General features: G+C 46.9%; 8 protein-coding genes across 8 annotated transcripts; 5 read left to right on the top strand and 3 right to left on the bottom strand.

Annotated features, from left to right (window-relative positions):
• Positions 1 to 733: 733 nt before the first annotated feature.
• On the top strand, positions 734 to 2,239 carry SERLADRAFT_445390 (uncharacterized protein; the record flags this gene model as incomplete). Its single annotated transcript, XM_007313789.1, has 3 exons — positions 734 to 1,260; positions 1,315 to 1,975; positions 2,038 to 2,239. The coding sequence occupies 3 exons, from the start codon at positions 734 to 736 to the stop codon at positions 2,209 to 2,211; spliced, it is 1,362 nt and encodes a 453-aa protein (XP_007313851.1).
• A 330-nt stretch (positions 2,240 to 2,569) lies between these two features.
• Positions 2,570 to 5,755, top strand: SERLADRAFT_457585 (uncharacterized protein; the record flags this gene model as incomplete). The annotated part of the gene is made up of 16 exons (XM_007313788.1): positions 2,570 to 2,918; positions 2,975 to 2,989; positions 3,048 to 3,153; positions 3,208 to 3,277; positions 3,345 to 3,407; positions 3,469 to 3,532; positions 3,603 to 3,687; positions 3,744 to 3,766; positions 3,822 to 3,980; positions 4,042 to 4,111; positions 4,164 to 4,336; positions 4,420 to 4,646; positions 4,709 to 4,895; positions 4,972 to 5,100; positions 5,173 to 5,214; positions 5,274 to 5,755. The coding sequence occupies 16 exons, from the start codon at positions 2,802 to 2,804 to the stop codon at positions 5,556 to 5,558; spliced, it is 1,815 nt and encodes a 604-aa protein (XP_007313850.1).
• Positions 5,756 to 6,253: 498 nt separating this feature from the next.
• On the top strand, positions 6,254 to 8,506 carry SERLADRAFT_433574 (uncharacterized protein; the record flags this gene model as incomplete). Its single annotated transcript, XM_007313787.1, has 14 exons — positions 6,254 to 6,367; positions 6,483 to 6,596; positions 6,656 to 6,757; positions 6,817 to 6,910; positions 6,969 to 7,120; positions 7,187 to 7,340; positions 7,395 to 7,426; positions 7,490 to 7,583; positions 7,651 to 7,896; positions 7,952 to 8,075; positions 8,149 to 8,162; positions 8,220 to 8,269; positions 8,328 to 8,420; positions 8,480 to 8,506. 14 exons carry the CDS (start codon positions 6,254 to 6,256, stop codon positions 8,504 to 8,506), a joined length of 1,410 nt encoding a protein of 469 aa, XP_007313849.1.
• Positions 8,507 to 8,591: 85 nt separating this feature from the next.
• On the bottom strand, positions 8,592 to 10,396 carry SERLADRAFT_359551 (uncharacterized protein; the record flags this gene model as incomplete). Its single annotated transcript, XM_007313786.1, has 7 exons — positions 8,592 to 9,028; positions 9,096 to 9,236; positions 9,294 to 9,395; positions 9,461 to 9,748; positions 9,796 to 9,878; positions 9,928 to 10,002; positions 10,078 to 10,396. 7 exons carry the CDS (start codon positions 10,361 to 10,363, stop codon positions 8,735 to 8,737), a joined length of 1,269 nt encoding a protein of 422 aa, XP_007313848.1.
• A 137-nt stretch (positions 10,397 to 10,533) lies between these two features.
• SERLADRAFT_457577 (uncharacterized protein) lies at positions 10,534 to 12,016 on the bottom strand (the record flags this gene model as incomplete). The annotated part of the gene is made up of 7 exons (XM_007313785.1): positions 10,534 to 10,891; positions 10,959 to 11,118; positions 11,186 to 11,288; positions 11,446 to 11,493; positions 11,556 to 11,693; positions 11,764 to 11,908; positions 11,965 to 12,016. The coding sequence occupies 6 exons, from the start codon at positions 11,803 to 11,805 to the stop codon at positions 10,660 to 10,662; spliced, it is 723 nt and encodes a 240-aa protein (XP_007313847.1).
• A 982-nt stretch (positions 12,017 to 12,998) lies between these two features.
• SERLADRAFT_354116 (uncharacterized protein) lies at positions 12,999 to 13,875 on the top strand (the record flags this gene model as incomplete). Its single annotated transcript, XM_007313784.1, has 5 exons — positions 12,999 to 13,286; positions 13,341 to 13,467; positions 13,518 to 13,638; positions 13,698 to 13,711; positions 13,772 to 13,875. Coding segments are annotated over 4 exons (276 nt in total), but the record flags the coding sequence as incomplete, so codon positions are not given.
• A 104-nt stretch (positions 13,876 to 13,979) lies between these two features.
• On the top strand, positions 13,980 to 14,509 carry SERLADRAFT_345409 (uncharacterized protein; the record flags this gene model as incomplete). The annotated part of the gene is made up of 3 exons (XM_007313783.1): positions 13,980 to 14,061; positions 14,099 to 14,123; positions 14,179 to 14,509. The coding sequence occupies 3 exons, from the start codon at positions 13,980 to 13,982 to the stop codon at positions 14,507 to 14,509; spliced, it is 438 nt and encodes a 145-aa protein (XP_007313845.1).
• A 297-nt stretch (positions 14,510 to 14,806) lies between these two features.
• SERLADRAFT_378708 (glycoside hydrolase family 16 protein) lies at positions 14,807 to 17,076 on the bottom strand (the record flags this gene model as incomplete). Its single annotated transcript, XM_007313782.1, has 12 exons — positions 14,807 to 15,280; positions 15,362 to 15,400; positions 15,459 to 15,514; positions 15,572 to 15,705; positions 15,766 to 15,833; positions 15,890 to 16,024; positions 16,129 to 16,269; positions 16,333 to 16,402; positions 16,532 to 16,612; positions 16,670 to 16,698; positions 16,758 to 16,798; positions 16,855 to 17,076. 12 exons carry the CDS (start codon positions 16,920 to 16,922, stop codon positions 15,039 to 15,041), a joined length of 1,104 nt encoding a protein of 367 aa, XP_007313844.1.
• Between the last annotated feature and the right edge of the window lie 116 nt (positions 17,077 to 17,192).

Here is a 17,192-nt window from a genome sequence, read left to right as displayed (position 1 = left end):
TCACAGCACAGTCGGCCGAACTCCATTATATCACCAGATCCTTTGTAGGTGTTCAGCAAGGTTCCAAGCTTCTCACATATGCTTCCTCTTCACAGCCACTACGATCATCGAGTGAACACGATCGGTCTGTGAATGATTCGTGAGCAAGTTACCAAGGTATATCTTCCCACTGACAGCCAATGCGAGATTCGTTGTATTGTACCACTGTACAGGAGTCTTCCTGCTTATCTGATACCGACAAGAAGTCTTCCATTGTATGTGCATGAGAACACCGATCCCCAACCGCGCGGTCGCCGCAAAAATTGTACCTTGAAAATAGAAGGTCGAGCATACGTCGACATGTCGATAATCTGTCCAGTGTGTCAGCACAAGATGCTGCGCCTTGTCTTGAGAAACGCTCTTCCGCCTATGTTTTACCGGACTTCACGCTCCTCCCTTTACACTTTCTGCATCTGTCTCTTGTGAATTTTTCTGATGGTGAGCGCGACCGTGGAGAATGAGAATAAAGCGGATCCCCGCTAGTCCGCGTCTGGTCCAGGTCATGTGAAACTCACGTGAGCGGCCTTGCGCGTTGGAGGCGATCCCGACTTGGAAACACAGAAAACCCTCACCACACCTGCCAGCTCAAGCCGTGACACCTGCAAGTAATATCCATCTTTGCATCTGGAGTTTCATTCTCACATTGAGTTTGATTGTGATTTCTGTCAATCTAGACAGGTCTCCAATATTGACCATGGAAGCTGAGAATACTGACCACAACGATGTGTTCACCGAGGAACCTCCGATCGTGGACTGCGACGTCTTGGAAGCTGCGAAGGAAAATATACAGCCTTTGGCAGCTGGACGTCGTGTAACTACTCTTTCTGTCATTCTATCCACGCCACACGCCCAGCGCGAAGCCCAGCTTCTTTCTGTTCGAAAACGTCTTCGTGTAAATGTGCAGATTGCTCTTGAAGATGACGACGACAATCCGCTAGAGGCTTACTGTCGATTTGTCTATTGGACCCTGGAAAACTATCCTCAGGGTCAGAGTGCAGAGTCTGGTCTACTAGAGCTCATCGAGGAAGCAACAAGGGTGCTGAAAGACGACCGTGGTGGCAGATGGAGAGGTGATATCAAGTACCTCAAGCTATGGGTACTATACGCAAGTTACGTCGAAAGACCCGCAGTCATCTACCAATTTTTACTTGCAAACGACATTGGCACGGATCATGCACTTCTCTACGAAGAGCACGCAGCTGTCCTCGAAAGGGCAGTACGGTAAGCCAGGGTGTCTTATGCATTACAGTATCCTCACATTTTCTTGCTTATCAGACGAAGTGATGCGGACAACGCGTATCTTCTTGGTATTGCGAGGAAAGCTGAACCTCTCGATCGTTTGAAGGGTAAACACCGCGAGTTCCAGAAACGAATGATGACATCCACTGCAGCCCCTCCTCCTACCCGTGATGTGCCTCCTGCCGCTCCGAGGACAGTTCTCAGGACCTCCTCTGTTTCCTCGGCGCGAGCATCGTCATCACAGGGTGACGTTTTTGCCTCTACTCAGCCGACGAGGCCGACACCCAACGGACGCCTCCAAGTCTTCGTAGACCCCTCAGGTTCCGACTTGCAAGAAGCTCCTGACACTCCCACACCGTGGTCAGATGTTGGTACTCGAAAAACTCGCGTTAAAGAAAATGTTCCAGAAGTCAGAAAGGCAGGAGGGACTACCCTAAAGCAGGCCGGACGATCTCGACGAGTTGTTTCAGCTTCTGGCTCCGCTACCTCGAGGATTGTACCATTCAGGGATCCTGGACCAGGGCAAGGCGTGGAAGTCAACGAGATGCTCCCGCCTCCCGTTCCCATATCAAAGCACAAGGACAATACACCGAAGACACCCGCGAGGAACAGTTCCATTGTTCCGTTCGTTGATGGTACTGGTGGGGCAGATGGAGGCGTTCCTTCTACTCCTAAATTTACACCGTTCCGAGACGAGGTGAGTAATTGGACCCCATGCATCTAGCCTTCACGTTTCCCTGATGGGCTTGAATAATTCAGGCTGATATTGACATCCCTGCAACGCCCACCTTGTCTGCGCCTGAGACAATCATGAGACCAAAAAGTGCTGGCGCAAAAGGATCTGTTGTGCTGTCTGAGGCCGAGGCATTGAGAAAGGACCCTTTGAAGAACTACGACGTCGGAGATCGACTGCAATCGCCAGTAGATGGGTGAGAAGGCTCCAGTTCACTCACGGCATTTTTGTAGGGGATTTTGCTATCTATATTCGACCTCAGAAGTTTTGGTCTACCCATACTCCATTCAATTTGATATTCTTCTTATTCTTGAAATGGTAATTGGGATTAATTTTGTTCTTTGCCTCGGCTACAGGATTCAGCCCGCGGGGGATTAGGAAGCACTTGATTGTTCGCACCCGCTCATCTTTGTCAACTTTGCCTCTGGCGGGCATTATCTAGCTATGACTATGACACATACTTCAATAACCTGTACTGTCGTACTGTGTTTTACAATCTTTAGTGGTACCGGCAACGCCCGGACCAAGGTAGTTACGCCTAGATCTCTATGTTTGCTTGGACGCATTCTGTTAGACAACATCATCGACTGGTGCACTGCAAATATTCGGTATACTGTCAAGATATTATCTGCTCATTATCTGTACTGCATCTACCAGAATCAGGATCAACTCTAACTACGTCTCAAGATATATAACCGCAGTAGCTACTACGCCGCAGTACTAGTTAACCGGCATCGATATAACTCGGTGCAAACTCACCCTTTCTCTTTCTAAAGATCAAGCAGAAAACATGTCATTTGAGAGAGCAGCTCTGTATCCGTGCAACCCAGCTACCACGCGTGGTTCCTCGACGAAGCTTAGTGCAAGCAAAGACAAGGTCGTCTACACTAATGGGAAGGCCGTGATCGTAAGTCTGAAGCTCATTATTCAAATCATGGATTTTCTGACATTGTGATATGATAGATACGTGATTTAAACGTTAGTCTGACACCTGGAATTACTTAAGATCTTAGCCATTTCTGAGAGCTTACCACAGGATTCTGCACTGTCTGTGGTGTATTCAGGACACGTGCAGAACACTACCGTAGCTCGCATCTCACCTTCTGGTTATTACTGTGCCTCTGCAGACATAACGGGAACTGGTGAGTTCTCTAGGTTCATTCATTGTATGCTTAATGTTGACTTGGATGTTATAGTAAAGATATGGGACACCGTCGGTGAAGATCAGACACTCAAAGGAGAATATAAGGTCATATCTGGACGCGTGTTAGTATTGCGTTATAATATGTAGAATCAGATCGACGATCGTGTTGACGAGATGAACCTGTTACAGGAATGACTTGGAATGGGATGGCGAAAGTAAGAGGATCATAGCTGTGGGAGACGGAAAAGAAAGGTATGCTCACATCATTTCGCATCTTCACAGCATCACTTCTTGGCTATTAATGCCTAATAAGGTTTGGACATGCTTTCCTTATGGATACCGGTACAACCTCTGGAGAAATCTCAGGTCATTCCAAAGTAAGTATCACTTTTCATGGTCATGTTTGCGTGTCCTTCCGAGATGTAACCGAGATGAAACATTTCAAAGGCTATCAACGCGGTTTCCATAAGGCATCAACGGCCTTTCAGAGCTGCCACAGCAGCTGATGACTCTCTGATCGTATTTCATCAAGGTATATATACACATACACACCTAAAGTATAATTTAAACTTAAACTGAGCTTTTCAGGGGCCCCATACAAGTATGACAAGGTTAGATCGTCTCAGATAAAGAAATTCCAAACAGCATACACACAACCTTTTGTAGACTATCAAAACACATACCAAGTATGTACAAGACGTGCGGTATGCACCGTCTGGAGACCATTTTGCAAGTGTGGGATCAGACTTCAAAATCTTCCTTTATGATGGCAAGACGGGTGATACAGTCGCAGAGATTACTGGTGACGGACACAAAGGAAGTATTGTAAGTGCGCATATACTCCTCCCGGAATTCCGCCTCAATAATGGCACTATATAATTCCTAGATGGCCTGTTCGTGGAGCCCAGACAGCAAATCAATCCTCACATCCTCCGCTGACCGCACTGTCAAACTTTGTATGTCGAAGTTCCTATTGTCTCCGTCAAGGCTGCTTAAGATCTTTCGTAGGGGATGTTGAAACACGCAAAGCCATTACAACCTGGAACCTCGGCACTGAAATAGGTCATCAACAAATGGGAAATACCTGGAGTGGTGCAGAAAATCTTGTTTCACTTTCCATGTCTGGCGATTTGAATATATTCGATCGCAGGGTTGGGGACAAACCTTCAAGGATCCTTGAGGTGTGTTTCTCAGATCAACCTTGGCCACTATATTTGCATGTCACTCAGCTTCACAAACTACTCTTGGTTTTTGCCACCCCTAGGGCCCTCAAAAAGCAATCACGGCAGCAGCTACGGTGTCTGCTAGCACTTTCCTCGCTGGTACAGCCGATGGGCGTATTATCTCTTATGAGGCGGCCTCAGGCGATACGAAATTAATTTCTGGTCAGACTCATACAAGTCTTGTATCAGGAATGGTAGCAGAAGGTGGAAAAGTATTTACCACTGGATTTGATGACTGCGTTCGCGAGATCGAAGGCGGGAAGTTCACGTATGTCTGTAGCTCTTTTATTTTGAATTTTAGATATTCAAGTCCAGCGTCTATTCCCCCAGCCCAGCATCCTCTGCTACATTAGCACAACCCAAGACGTTGGCTATTGCGCACGACAGGACAATTTTCGTCGCGGAGACGAACACGGTAGAAGCAGTGCGGGATAACCAGCGCATATTTGATTTGAAACCTGCGTATGTCCCGAGTTCTGTTGCTGCCGGAGGCTCGATTGTAGCTGTTGGTGGTGAAGTACGTACATTAAGTATTTTTATCATCTTTGTAAACTCATGTTATTTCGGGTGCATATCAAATTGCTTATTTGCAGGATCACAAAGTGCATGTATACGACTGGGATGGCAAAGCTTTAAAAGAAGCTGCTGTACTTGATGGCAACAAGGGCACGATTCATGCTGTAGCGGTTTCCGCTGACGGGAGTTTGCTGGCCGCCGGTGACGTACGTGAAATGCAATCCCTCAGCACTTGGTAGTCACTGACGGTTGTTCTATCATCCTGATAATGCAATCAGTCTTCTGGCAAGATAGTATTGTATGACGTCAAGGACCGCACGGTGAGGTTTCCCTTCATTCTTCCATTAGAATATCCAAACTAATAGGCGGAACACCGCAGCCCATAACTTCTCGCTGGAGTTTTCACACTGCGCGGATCACCTCTCTGGCGTTCCTCCCTTCCCCATCAGGCACTCAACCAACACACCTTGCGTCTAGTTCGCTCGACACGAATGTGTATGTCTGGAGCGTGGCGAAGCCGATGAAGTACACCACAATTAGAGGTGCTGGTCCTGGTGGTGTAAATGTTGTGACATGGCTTGGGGAGGCTCAAGGGGGTAAAGGGAAGTTGGTCAGCGCAGGTGCAGATTGTTGTGTCCGGATCTGGGAAGTCACATTACAGTAACTGAGTGAAGATGTTCATGATGAATAGAGTGCTCGGTGCCAATGGAGTACTATGGCCTATAGGATGCATCCCTCAGATTGGTTTTAGGGTGCAGCGTAATCGGAAGAAATGAATGTAGCCATGGTGTATATTTCAATCAGACGGTTACAGTTGGGACGCTAATGCTAATAATAGTCCTCCAGGAACTGCACATCACCTGGTAGCATTAGGGGGTGGCGTTAGCGATGGTTATACCTTTAATTGTGCGGATGCAAATGTGCCAGTGAGTGCGTTGGGTATCGTCCAAATGCCGCCAACCTTCAGCGACATTACTATCTCAAAATTAGGGTGCAACGTGACGTTTATTACGAAGTGCATCTTACAGAGTAGAATAACATTCTTCTGTACAACTTGAAGGCATAAGTGCGGGGAAGGGCGCCGGAGGAAATCGGAAACCGAGACTCCTTGAATTCCCAAAGAAGTAGGAGGACCTCAGCCACCAAGGTTAACATGTGGGTGATCGGGGTCTAAGTATCATTCTAGGGGCCCCACTGATCGCTTTGCGGAAGCGGAAGCAAAGGACCTGTCAATACTTATTGACAGTTCAACAGTTCATATGACCCCGCTTATACGGTCCAAAGACATCCCGTCCTGGACTTCATTTTCCTGGTTCAGAGTGTTTATCTTCAGCTTGGGCTCTCTCCTATACCGTCACCATGTCTGTCGAAGGAAAGCCAGCGTTGGCTGATGAAAAGGAGCAGCAAGGAGTCGTAGATCCCGCACAAACCTACCATTCCACCTTCATCCAGTCTGAAGACGAAAAAAAGCTCGTGCGCAAGCTTGATTACCGCATCTTGCCCATTACATGTCTTCTTTATCTTTTTGCATGCAAGTACTACTCGTCGCGTATACCATCATCATTTACTGACAGCAATAACCCTTCAGATTTGGATAGAACGAATTAATGCACGTCTTCAAGGGTTACCCCAGGATGCCCTCGGAGGTGACCCGACTGGTGTGCTGTTCGCCTGGGTGAATTCGGTTTTCTTCTTCTCCTACGTATGTCCTTTGACAGCATTTCCTGTACACACCTTGATGCCCTTCTATCCGCGTCCCAGATCATTTTTCAAGTACCTGCGACGGTCATTTCCAAGCTTTATCCTCCGTCTTACTGGATGGCTGGTGCAGCGATTGGATGGGGATTGTGCTCGACTTTGATGGTATGCCATCCATGCATGGCGTTGGTATTACTGCATAAGGCTGACGAGGTCGTTCGCAGGCTGCTGGGTTCGATTACGGCGGGCTCGTGACCGCGAGAGTCGGCTTGGGAGTCTTCGAAGCTGCTTTCGGTCCGGCCATCCCTCTCTACTTCTGTTCGTACTTATTGTGCTTGTATATTCTAAACTCTATTAACGGGATTCGATCATGTAGCCTTTTTTTATACAAAGGCTGAGATGGGTCTACGGATGGCATATTGGTTTGGGTTTGCAGCTGTAGCAGGTGCATTCGGAGGCCTAGTAGCATTTGGTGTCCAGCATGCCCATTCATCCGTTCAAAACTGGAGGCTTCTTTTCATCATTGAGGTAAGGTCTTACACTTGTATCGAAAGAGATTTAGGCAATTTTCCGTAAGTAAAACCTGTTCCATAGGGCATACCCGCTATCATATTGGGAATCGTTTGTCTCTTCTTTCTTCCCAATCGTCCTGAATCTACTGGATTTTTCACCGAAAGTGAGCGAGAGCTTGCAGTCGAAAGGATGAACAGAAGTACAAGTGGTGATGTCGGTGCTGTAATTAATAAAAGTATGTGGAAGTTGGCTTCGTCTAATTCTGTATCTCACATCTGGCGCATTTCAGAACACGTCACTGCTGGACTCTTGGATTGGAGGGTGTGTTCCCCTGTCTAATCAGGTATCCTGTGTGTGGCAGTTCTCATTCCTTCAACCCAATAGGTTCACGTTGGGGGTGTCATATATTTCGGCGTCAATAACGCCCTGGCATCGTTAGCCGCCTTTTTACCAACAATTATCCAAACTTTTGGTTACAGTAAGTTGATTCCTACTCTTATGAACACTAGAGGGGCTTTACTCACTTTCTATTTACGCATTACTAGCAAATGCTATTGCACAGCTACTTACAGTGCCACCTTACGCCGTGGCTGCCGTGGTGTTGACGTTGACTTCGTATACCTCTGACAGGATACAAAATAGGGGATTGTTTGTCGCAGCTTCATGTGCTGTTGGTGCTATTGGGTACCTGCTCCTTCTTACCGTACCCTACAACGTCCACGTTCGGTACTTTGCCGTATTTTGCATCACGAGTGGGACCTACACTGCTATTGGTGTGATAATCGCATGGTGTAAGTTTCCTTGCATTTGCCTTATTATTTTCCTCATCAAAGAGCATGTATTCAGACGCGCATAACCTCGGTTCTGAGACGAAAAAGGCAACTGGAATACCGATGTTTATGGCTATCGGACAGTGTGGTAGTATCCTCGGGTCTCATATCTTCCCTACGACCGATGGTCCGAGATACATGTAAGTTTTTTCCCGCCGTACATCGTCAGGATCTTACATACTGAATGCTTCTGATACCCCCGTCACTGAATAGCACTGGCTTCGCCGGTAAGTACTGCATTTGTTTAACCTAATAAGGTATTGCGTTAAGCCTCATTTACTCAGTTTCGTGTGGCCTCGAGTTCTTCGCCATGTTATGTGCTCTGATTCTTTATGTGAGCTTCTCCCATTGTCTCTTCTTATCCCTTTATATAATTGCGTAATCCATCATAGTTCTCGTACAAATGGGACAATCACTGCAGAGACAAATTGTACGGTGTCCCAGAGGAAGACGCTCGTGTCGATACATCGGACCTTGCTGATAAAGTTCGTTCCTCGATTGGTGTGGCAATTGCATTCGCTCATGAGATATTATGTGACAACAGGCACCAGCATTCCGCTATATACCCTGAAGTACCATGCCACATCAGAAATTTCAAGGGGACATCATTTCAAACAACATACTTCTTTCGAACCACTCGACGAGCGTTATTGATCTTTGTGTCAAAATGAAATCAACGTGTTGTATGCGCATAGTAACTCTTTCTGGGTTTATTCCAGCCGTGTGATCTAGCAACCATTAGGATGTCGGGGTGGTGGATGAATCGAATGAATTTGCTCTAATGCAACTCATTTCTGTGTCAAGTCGTGCTAACTAGCCTAACTCCCCCTTCGGCGAAATCTACACCTATTTTACCTTTCACCCCGTTAAACCAATCTCTTGCACCCAGAAGGGCGCGGTCTTGCTGTTTGATCTGAGCGACACTCAAATACGTGTCCTGAGCACATTGTATAAGAAGAGTGCGTGAGGGAGCGTGATAATGTGCGATTGCAAGCGGAGGCAAAGGCACAGATGGAGAGGACTTTGGATCATAGACCGAAAGCGCGTGGAGCTGTATAGATTTCCCAGAAGGGAGATACGTTGTCAGTGGTTTCTGTACAGCGTGGACAAGACACAACCGGTGAATATTTGGCCTGAGCTAGTTATAGGTCCAAACTGACCTGATGTCCGATTGCTCTATCTCGACGTATAATCTCTTCTGCCGTCATGCAGGTAAAGTCAACAAGTGCATCGTCGGCTGTGATCGCTGGCGCACGAGGCGACAAGGCAGCAACCGCTGGATCTTGGGGTGTACGTGTTGCCTACGAAAGTAACGGCTTCTGCGAACGCTGGGTTGTTCACACAAGGAAAAAACTCACTGTACCGCTTAGCATCTCTCGCAATACGGACACGAGGAGTGCACCACCTCTGTGCGCCAGAATATCACGCAGTGAAGCAAAATCTGCATTCTCAGAAACGGCCTGTTATATTGGAAAATAAGAACGAATGATAAATAGATGCAATGATATCAATGATACAAACTTACCACGTCGTCCTGTTTCCATATTCCACCAGCGTCGATTCCATTTTTTCTTTCCATCATCTCAATCACGCATACACCCGTCCTTTTCTCGCCTCGGATGAGTGCATGTTGGATAGGTGCCGCGCCCCGGTACGCAGGTAGAAGAGAAGGGTGCACATTAAGGCATTGACCAGAAGGGAAGAGACGTAGTAATGACGAAGGAAGTATGCGCCCAAATGAAGCAGTAATCAAAAGATGATTAGAGGGAGGTGATAATGGGAGTTCGGGTTGACGCAGAAATGGTGAAGAGGGCTGGGAATCGTTAGATATGAATATTTGCGATAGACAACGGGACGTACCACCCAATGTTTGAATGCGGCTTTCTCGCGTGGAATGGTGTGCACTGGAAGTCCAAGGGATTGACCCAGGGTTTTCAGTGGTGCTAAGGATGGACTATAAGCAAGCAGTCATGTAAATGCCAAACGACTCACAGACAGATAGTTCAGCACCTCGCCGACCTCTCTTTACGTCTGGATTGGTGACAATGTGTATACTGCGCCAGACATCTGGATGCATACAACTACTGTCAGAATTGCGCTCTTCGTGTTATGTTTTCTTCAGACTGAAAAACGAAAACCTACCTCGTGCTGAATGCAAATGATCCAATGTTCTGCAAGAAAAGTCGTCGCGTCCAAAATACAAAATATCAAACGGTTGCCGATGTTCAGTACCGCGTCTACCACCTTCGCTGTGGAATAATCGAGCATGTCGCTGTCCTTGTACTTGAATAGTGCTCTTCGCTGGCCATTCGAGTCTACGCGCAATCCGTGTTTGCGTGTGGTGGAAATAAGTTTTTGGAGAAATTGTCGAGGCTGCTAAGCTGCACCAGACTGTAACTCGGTGTGGCCGGAAGAGAACCATGTACATGTGGACACCGTCACGACAATAGAAAACAAGCTCAGTCAAAAGCTCAGCGCTCAGCCATTCGAGCTTCAAGCTTCAAATACCGGATCTGACAGTGCTACACATCTATTTCGAATCCACGATAATACGCTTTATACGATAGGAACAGTCACCTCAATAAAACAACTGAAAATGTACATGTATAGCACAGAAAAGGACTATTCTAAGTGCTTTTAGCAAACAAATGTATAGTAACATAGCATCACAAACACCACGTTCAGCAAAAAACAGAACGATACCCTGAGAATTGTAGAAAACCATTACACCATCTCGACATCCTCGACTGCTTCAGCGCCCTTTTCATCAGCACCACCTACATTAACATCGGGTGTACCATCGCCCATGAAAGCGTCCAGCTCCTGATCAAGTTCCTCCGCCGTCTTCGGCTTCGTACGGGCCTTCGTCTTAGCCGCGGGTGCTACCTTGGGTGCACTGGCCTTGGGTGCCGATGGACGGGCCCTAGCACGCGTGCGTATAGGACCAAGACTGAATCGTTATATACAATAATATGTGATTGGCCGATGCGCACGAATACCGCACGAATAGTACGGGAGCTTACCCGCCTTGCTGCTGCTTTTCGCCACCAGATCCTAGGCGCTCGGCCAAGGAAGGCCGTTCGATCCTGTTGAGAAGCGATGACGTCTTGGAACCGGGCATGCTGACAGAACGAGGGCGGCGAGGTGGGGCAGCCGTGTCGAACGCTATCTCCATTGACTGACCTGTTATCATTGCGATAGTAAATTAGCCAACGATCTTTATAAGGAGCCTTCAAGCATTAGCAAGAACCTTTTGCTGCCATTCCATGGAACTGCTTCTTTGCTCGTATTGCCTCGGTAGACGTCTCGAACGAGACGTACGCAACACCGGATGAGCGGCCGCTGCGATCGTACTTAAGAAAGCAAAGTGATATTTCAATTGGTATTCCATTTTCAGTGCATTCATGAAGGATAGCATGGATCATGAGACGAGACGCAGTAGACGCAAGGTGACCGGTGCATCAAGGTGAACGAAGGGACAGGCGGGGTGTGCATTCGGAATCATCGTACCCTGATTAGAGGCTCGCGCACGAGCGTGCCTATCTGCCCAAATATGGACTGCGGGAATTCAAGGAATCAAAACGTGTGCGCAACTTTTCGATGATGAGTCAAGTACGCACCACCAGATCTTTAGGCGTAATCTCATAATGCAAGTTAGACACGACGAGCTTGGTGTTTGCACTTGTTGGAATTGCCGCAGCCAAAGACGAAAGAGGGGCCCTATCGTGAAGCCAAGGACCATCTGAATTGCGAGGCCGCTGTAGTGATAGGATGAGTGCCATTATTGCGATAAAACACGTTGGAGAGGTTTGAGGAAGGATGACTCACAGAGTATGGCTTCTGGTTTCTATCGGATCTTATTGGGGCCATTGATGCAGAAAGAGAAAAAAACAAGCAGAGTAGGAAAAAAAGAAGTAAGAGGTGTCGAGGTCTGGGTTCAAGGAAGTCTAGGTTTATTAGACTGAGATGACAGCTAATACGCAACTATGAATTAACAAAATAAATTGCAGATATAATATGGATACTTGCAGTTTGGTACCACAGTTATGCTGAGACGGCCCTTGTTCGTGGTGGTTAGCGCGCAACACTTGCAGTGGCGGGTGGGGGAGGAAAATAATCCACTACAGAGTCACGTGGTATGCTGTATAATAACCGAAAACGCATATTATTCTAAACTTGTTTCCAAACCGCCATTTAAATTATGCGCTAGTTAGCATCTTATCTGACACCACTGATTGGAGGGAATACGCCACTGGTCGTTAGATGAGGACTCCTTGGAACGCGCCCAGAGAACACCACCGTTTTTCGGTTACAGTCAGTACCAATATTAACTTTTAGCCTGACTGGATCGCTAACCATCACAAGGCTTCATGGAATGGAAAGCATAGCATACATGCTCATGATACCCCGTGACCCCTTGCTAGAGCCTTTTTGAAACGAGTAACAAATTAGGTTCGTATGAAGTATATTTGACAGTGGACTGCGGACGCGGTTCCTGCGTATATATCGCGAAACAATACTTCTGTGAGTCTAAGGCACCACCGCCGACGTCGACATACTCTCTACGCTCGTCTCTCGGTTATATGATGGTAGATTTATACGTTTTAACGGTTGTTAGCACGGTCATAACTCTGTGTTTGGTCACGCTTCAATCGCGACGAAGGACAAGAATGCCCTTACCTCCGGGCCCCCGCCCCATTCCTTTCCTAGGAAACACCTTGTCTATCGACAAGTATCAACCTTGGTTGACATGTACGGGGTGGAGAAAGCAGTACGGTAAGCTTCATGTATTGCTCTTCACAAGTCCTTGTGGTTATAACTCTCCCCTTGGTCTTTCAAGGCGAACTAGTCCATGTTAATCTCATTGGTCAGACAGCCATCACCATTGATTCCTCGAGCTTGGCGCATCGACTTCTGGACCAGCGTTCTCGGAAGTATTCAATTCGCCCTGTGTTTGCATTAGCTAAATTGTAAAAAGTTTGAAATACTGCTCTTCTTATCCTATCGCTGATATATATTCAAGGTTTGGATGGGATTTTTCCACGACAACTATGCCTTACGGAGAACGATTGAGGCGTCATCGGCGGATCTACCACCAGGAATTTCGTGCAGAAGCAATAACTCCTTACCACCAACTATTCCGTCGCAAGGCGCATGAACTGCTATGCAATTTACTTTACTTGAAACTTCCAATGAATACCACCAGCATTGCGAAGCGTCAGAATTTATACGTTCTGACAATAGCACGGACGGCTCAGACCCATTTGTAACTCTCATTAGTGATGCAATGCGGTTGATTGTCCAGTCTGCATCCTCTGAACGGGCTGCCTTAGTGGCTGCCATACCCATATGTACGTAGTCATTACTTTTACCCTGTTGTGCCACTTGGAGTAACAAATATGTAGTGTTAATGCAGTAGCGCGCATTCCTCCGTGGTTCCCTGGCGCAGGTTTTATACGTCGTGCCCAGCGGTCCCAGAAGCTCGCTCGTGAGATGCAGGACAGTCCGTTTGCCTTGTCGGAGTCATTTTTAGCAAGTCTTCTCTTTGCAGCGTGATGAAAATGGAATAACATTGCCTACAGGTCGCAGGGGACGGTGATATCGCTTGCTTAGTTCATAATCAAATGAAAAGGATGAAGGAGAGAGGTATTCTGGTCGGGGAGGAATCTGTTATCAAAGAGGTCTCATCCACGACCTTTGCAGGCAAGCTAGTGATTCTTGTGATGGCTCCCTGCTGATCAAATAAATCTTGTTTTTATCAGGTGGAGTTGAAACCGTAGGCTTAAGTTTGTATGAAAACCCACGCGCAGGATGTTTACCATGTTTGTTTTTTTAGACTGCTTCGAAATTACTGATGTTTTTGCTCGCTATGGCACTCAATCCTACAATTCAAGTTCGCGCTCAAGCAGAGATTGATAGCATTATCGGTAGTGAGACGTTGTGGTGGTACCCCGTTGTGCCTCTAGGTCGGTAACTGCTCCCTTCTTTATCTCGCCTTTTCCATCCCAATTAGCTCCTAATTGGTGCTGATGTGCCGTTTTGCAATGAAATTTACAGGCACACCACATTCTACTGTAGAAGATGACATCTACGAAGGCTATCACGTTCCAACAGATATATTTACTTGTATAAGATTTACGAAAGCTCCTTCAATGATTTCCAGGGACAATGGTAATTTCTAACATATGGTAAGCCCCCCTTCCCGAACATTTGAGCTGTATGTCAATGACGCCATAACGACAGGGCAATGACATACGACGAGACACAATATTCAGATCCAGAGTCTTTCGACCCTTCTCGTTTTGTGACATCAGAAAGACAGCTCAATGATGACTCCACAGTTGTAGGATTTGGGTTTGGGCGGCGCATCTGCCCGGGACGTCATGTTGCAGCTACTGTGGTATGGATGATGATTGTGTCTGTATTGGCCGTATTTAAGGTTGAGAAGATGAGAGATGATGAAGTGAATGAAGTGGAAATCGTGCCGGAGTTCTGGTTTGGTCCATCTATGTCAGTTTTTCTCCACTCACCACACTTGATATCTTCCTCATGTTGCCCAACAGCCATCCATTAATACATTTTCCTTGTCAGTTTAGGCCACGCTCCATAAAAATGGAGGGCTTGATTAAACTAGCCGCCTCCGCGTAAATATTATGTGCAAACAGTGAATGCCAGACCTCTCAGAGTGTTCTTTTTTGGTGATCCCTGATCTGTCGTCTGTCTGGATCTTGTGTCTGCCTTGGATATTTGAGTCATCTGTCCGGGCTGGGATCTGGGTGAAATAGCTTTCAGTGCTATTTAGCGTCCTACTGAGGGCCCGTCTTAGAATTTCCCGGGGTAACGAACATTCCCCATGATGGCATGAGTATTGCGATGTTATAAGCCCAAGGACATTTTGGCGACTTGAATGTCATAGATAGGAGGCAAGCTCCCCAATAAAACCAAACGCGCAGATACATTAGCGGAAATTGAGAGATATAGTCTCGACAAAAAAAGTATTTATCTGCGGGTATCCCAAAATGAACAATAGTCCGTACAGCTGTTTTTACAGCTGTGCATCCAGCCATGACACCAAAAAGTTCGATGTGTCGACTCGCACGCACTTAGAACACATGTACAGCTAAGGCGAACATAATCGAAATCGCAACGAGGAAACCTTGCACGCCTCCGAGACCGGCGCCAATCATGGCGCCGCCGTTGAGTTCCGTGGTTGTGTTGGAAAAGGTAATGGAGGGGGTATCGAGGGTGGCGTTAGGTCCGTAGACGTAACCCGTGTCGCTTGCATTGGGTGCAACGGGATCATTACATTCCACAGAAACGGATTGGAAGAGAGCATAGAAGTGGCCTGACGGGGTTGATTGTCAGTTTTTTTTTCTTCTCATGCGGCGTACGTCCCGCTAATGTAAAAGTGAGAAAGAGAACTTACCGGCTGAAACATAATCGGGGTCGTTCCAGTTGATCATGCCTAAGGAAGTCAATAGTGTATAAGAAACAAGATACAAGTCGCAAGCGGAGACCCTTACCTCCTGCCCATTCGACGGTCCCTTCGGGCTCAGAAGATATACCAGCAGGCCAAATACTATAGAAAAGTAAAGTAAAGTCAAAGAGATGTCATATTAGACGAAGATGTGCAAACCTCAGCTGAATTCGGCTAGGCGTGTTCGGGTATTGACTAACGCCAGTGGAGTTATCTACACAGTCGGAAGCCATGATAGTACGCGTAACATTTCCGTCAACGAGGAAAGTAAGAGAGCTGGGTGACCAGTCGACCTAATGAGACAAGTTGCAGGTCTGTGTAGGAAATAAGACACGATGATGAATTATGCGTACGGTGTAATCGTGGAAGTTATCGTAAGTATCCGACAAACCAGTCTCGGTGACACCAGCTGTCTGCGGAGCTAAATATTCATGAGGTCCAGACAATCTTTGTGGATTATACTGATTAGACACTTACGGATGACACCTTGCCAGAAATAATTAGTCTGCCCTGTAGTGGTTTGATTGCCAGGAAATTCCCAGTCAATCTCATCTTTGATGCTACTCATGGTGATAGCGGCCGTGACAACTCCTGCCCATCGACCAGTCTTGACTACAGTGTGGTAAATCAGGATCCACCGATGACACCATCAGCACAATCAAACAAGGACCAGTTTAGTAAGTGTGAAGACGACGGGAAGAGGAATTGCAGCTGACGTCTAGTGGTGATCTTGCCGTAATGAACATATCTGGTTGACGACATTAAAGTGCCACCCCCGTTTTCGGTCAAAAGCAAGGCAAGGGCAGCCTCTCCAGAGGAGGTGGTGTTCATAATGGTGCCTTCCTCGACGACCCAGTCTGTGGAAGGAAATTGAGCAAACAACATAAAAATAAACTACTTTGATTGGCGCAACCACGTACCATATTCGGAGGCGTTACCTTCAAAGTAAGTGTAGTTTGTAAGAATGCGCGAAGTGTCTACGAGAGTATACTACAGATCATAGAACGGATGGTAAAGAATCAGCGTGAGATAAGAGACTGAGGATGGACAAAAATAAACGATATCTAGCGACTGAACTACGCTAGGAGTGTGACTAGTGAAACGTTAAGAAGCACTCACATTAGCGCTTTCACATATGGGGTTTGGTTTACAAGAGTCCAGAGAATTAGAGTAGAGGGGATTGCATCCTCCAAGGCAATACTAGAACTGAGATGAGATTGCGTAGTCGAATCGGTGGTTCGTTTCAGCGACACTCACATATCCACTGCCACAGAATCCGTATTCACCTGAGGTAGGGGAACAATAAGCGATCACGAACGTGAAGATGCATAAAATAAATACACACTGCAGCAGGGAGCCGTGGAAGGGCAGAGGCTAGTCTGGTTGCTGTTGCGATGAAACGTCAGTATGATAGATCTCGAGAGTGCTTGCACAGGACTGACCAGGTTTGAGCTGAAACCGACGTCAAGACGGCTAGAAGGGGCACCAGGAGAGCCAGTGAGGAATGCATTGTCGAGGTTTGGAAGAAAGCCCAAAGAACGAGAGTAAAAGAAAGAGCGTGTCAAGGGATAGAAGAGGACTCTTGAGAACGGATTGAAACAACGTGGACGCAGAGAACAGCAAAAAAAGATGATCCTGCAGGAAATTATAGATTCATTTGTCTCATCAACGCGCTTCGCCCTCTGCCGTTACTCTGCCGTACTCAGCGTGTCCTATTTTTGGACGTTCTTCCCACCCCGGGCTGTTGCTTTTGCTGACAAATACTTGACATACCCATTCG

The sequence above is a fragment of the Serpula lacrymans genome (assembly GCF_000218685.1).
Source record: "Serpula lacrymans var. lacrymans S7.9 unplaced genomic scaffold SERLAscaffold_2, whole genome shotgun sequence".
Taxonomy (NCBI): Eukaryota; Fungi; Basidiomycota; class Agaricomycetes; order Boletales; family Serpulaceae; genus Serpula; species Serpula lacrymans.
This window is presented reverse-complemented; position numbering and strand designations above follow the sequence as displayed.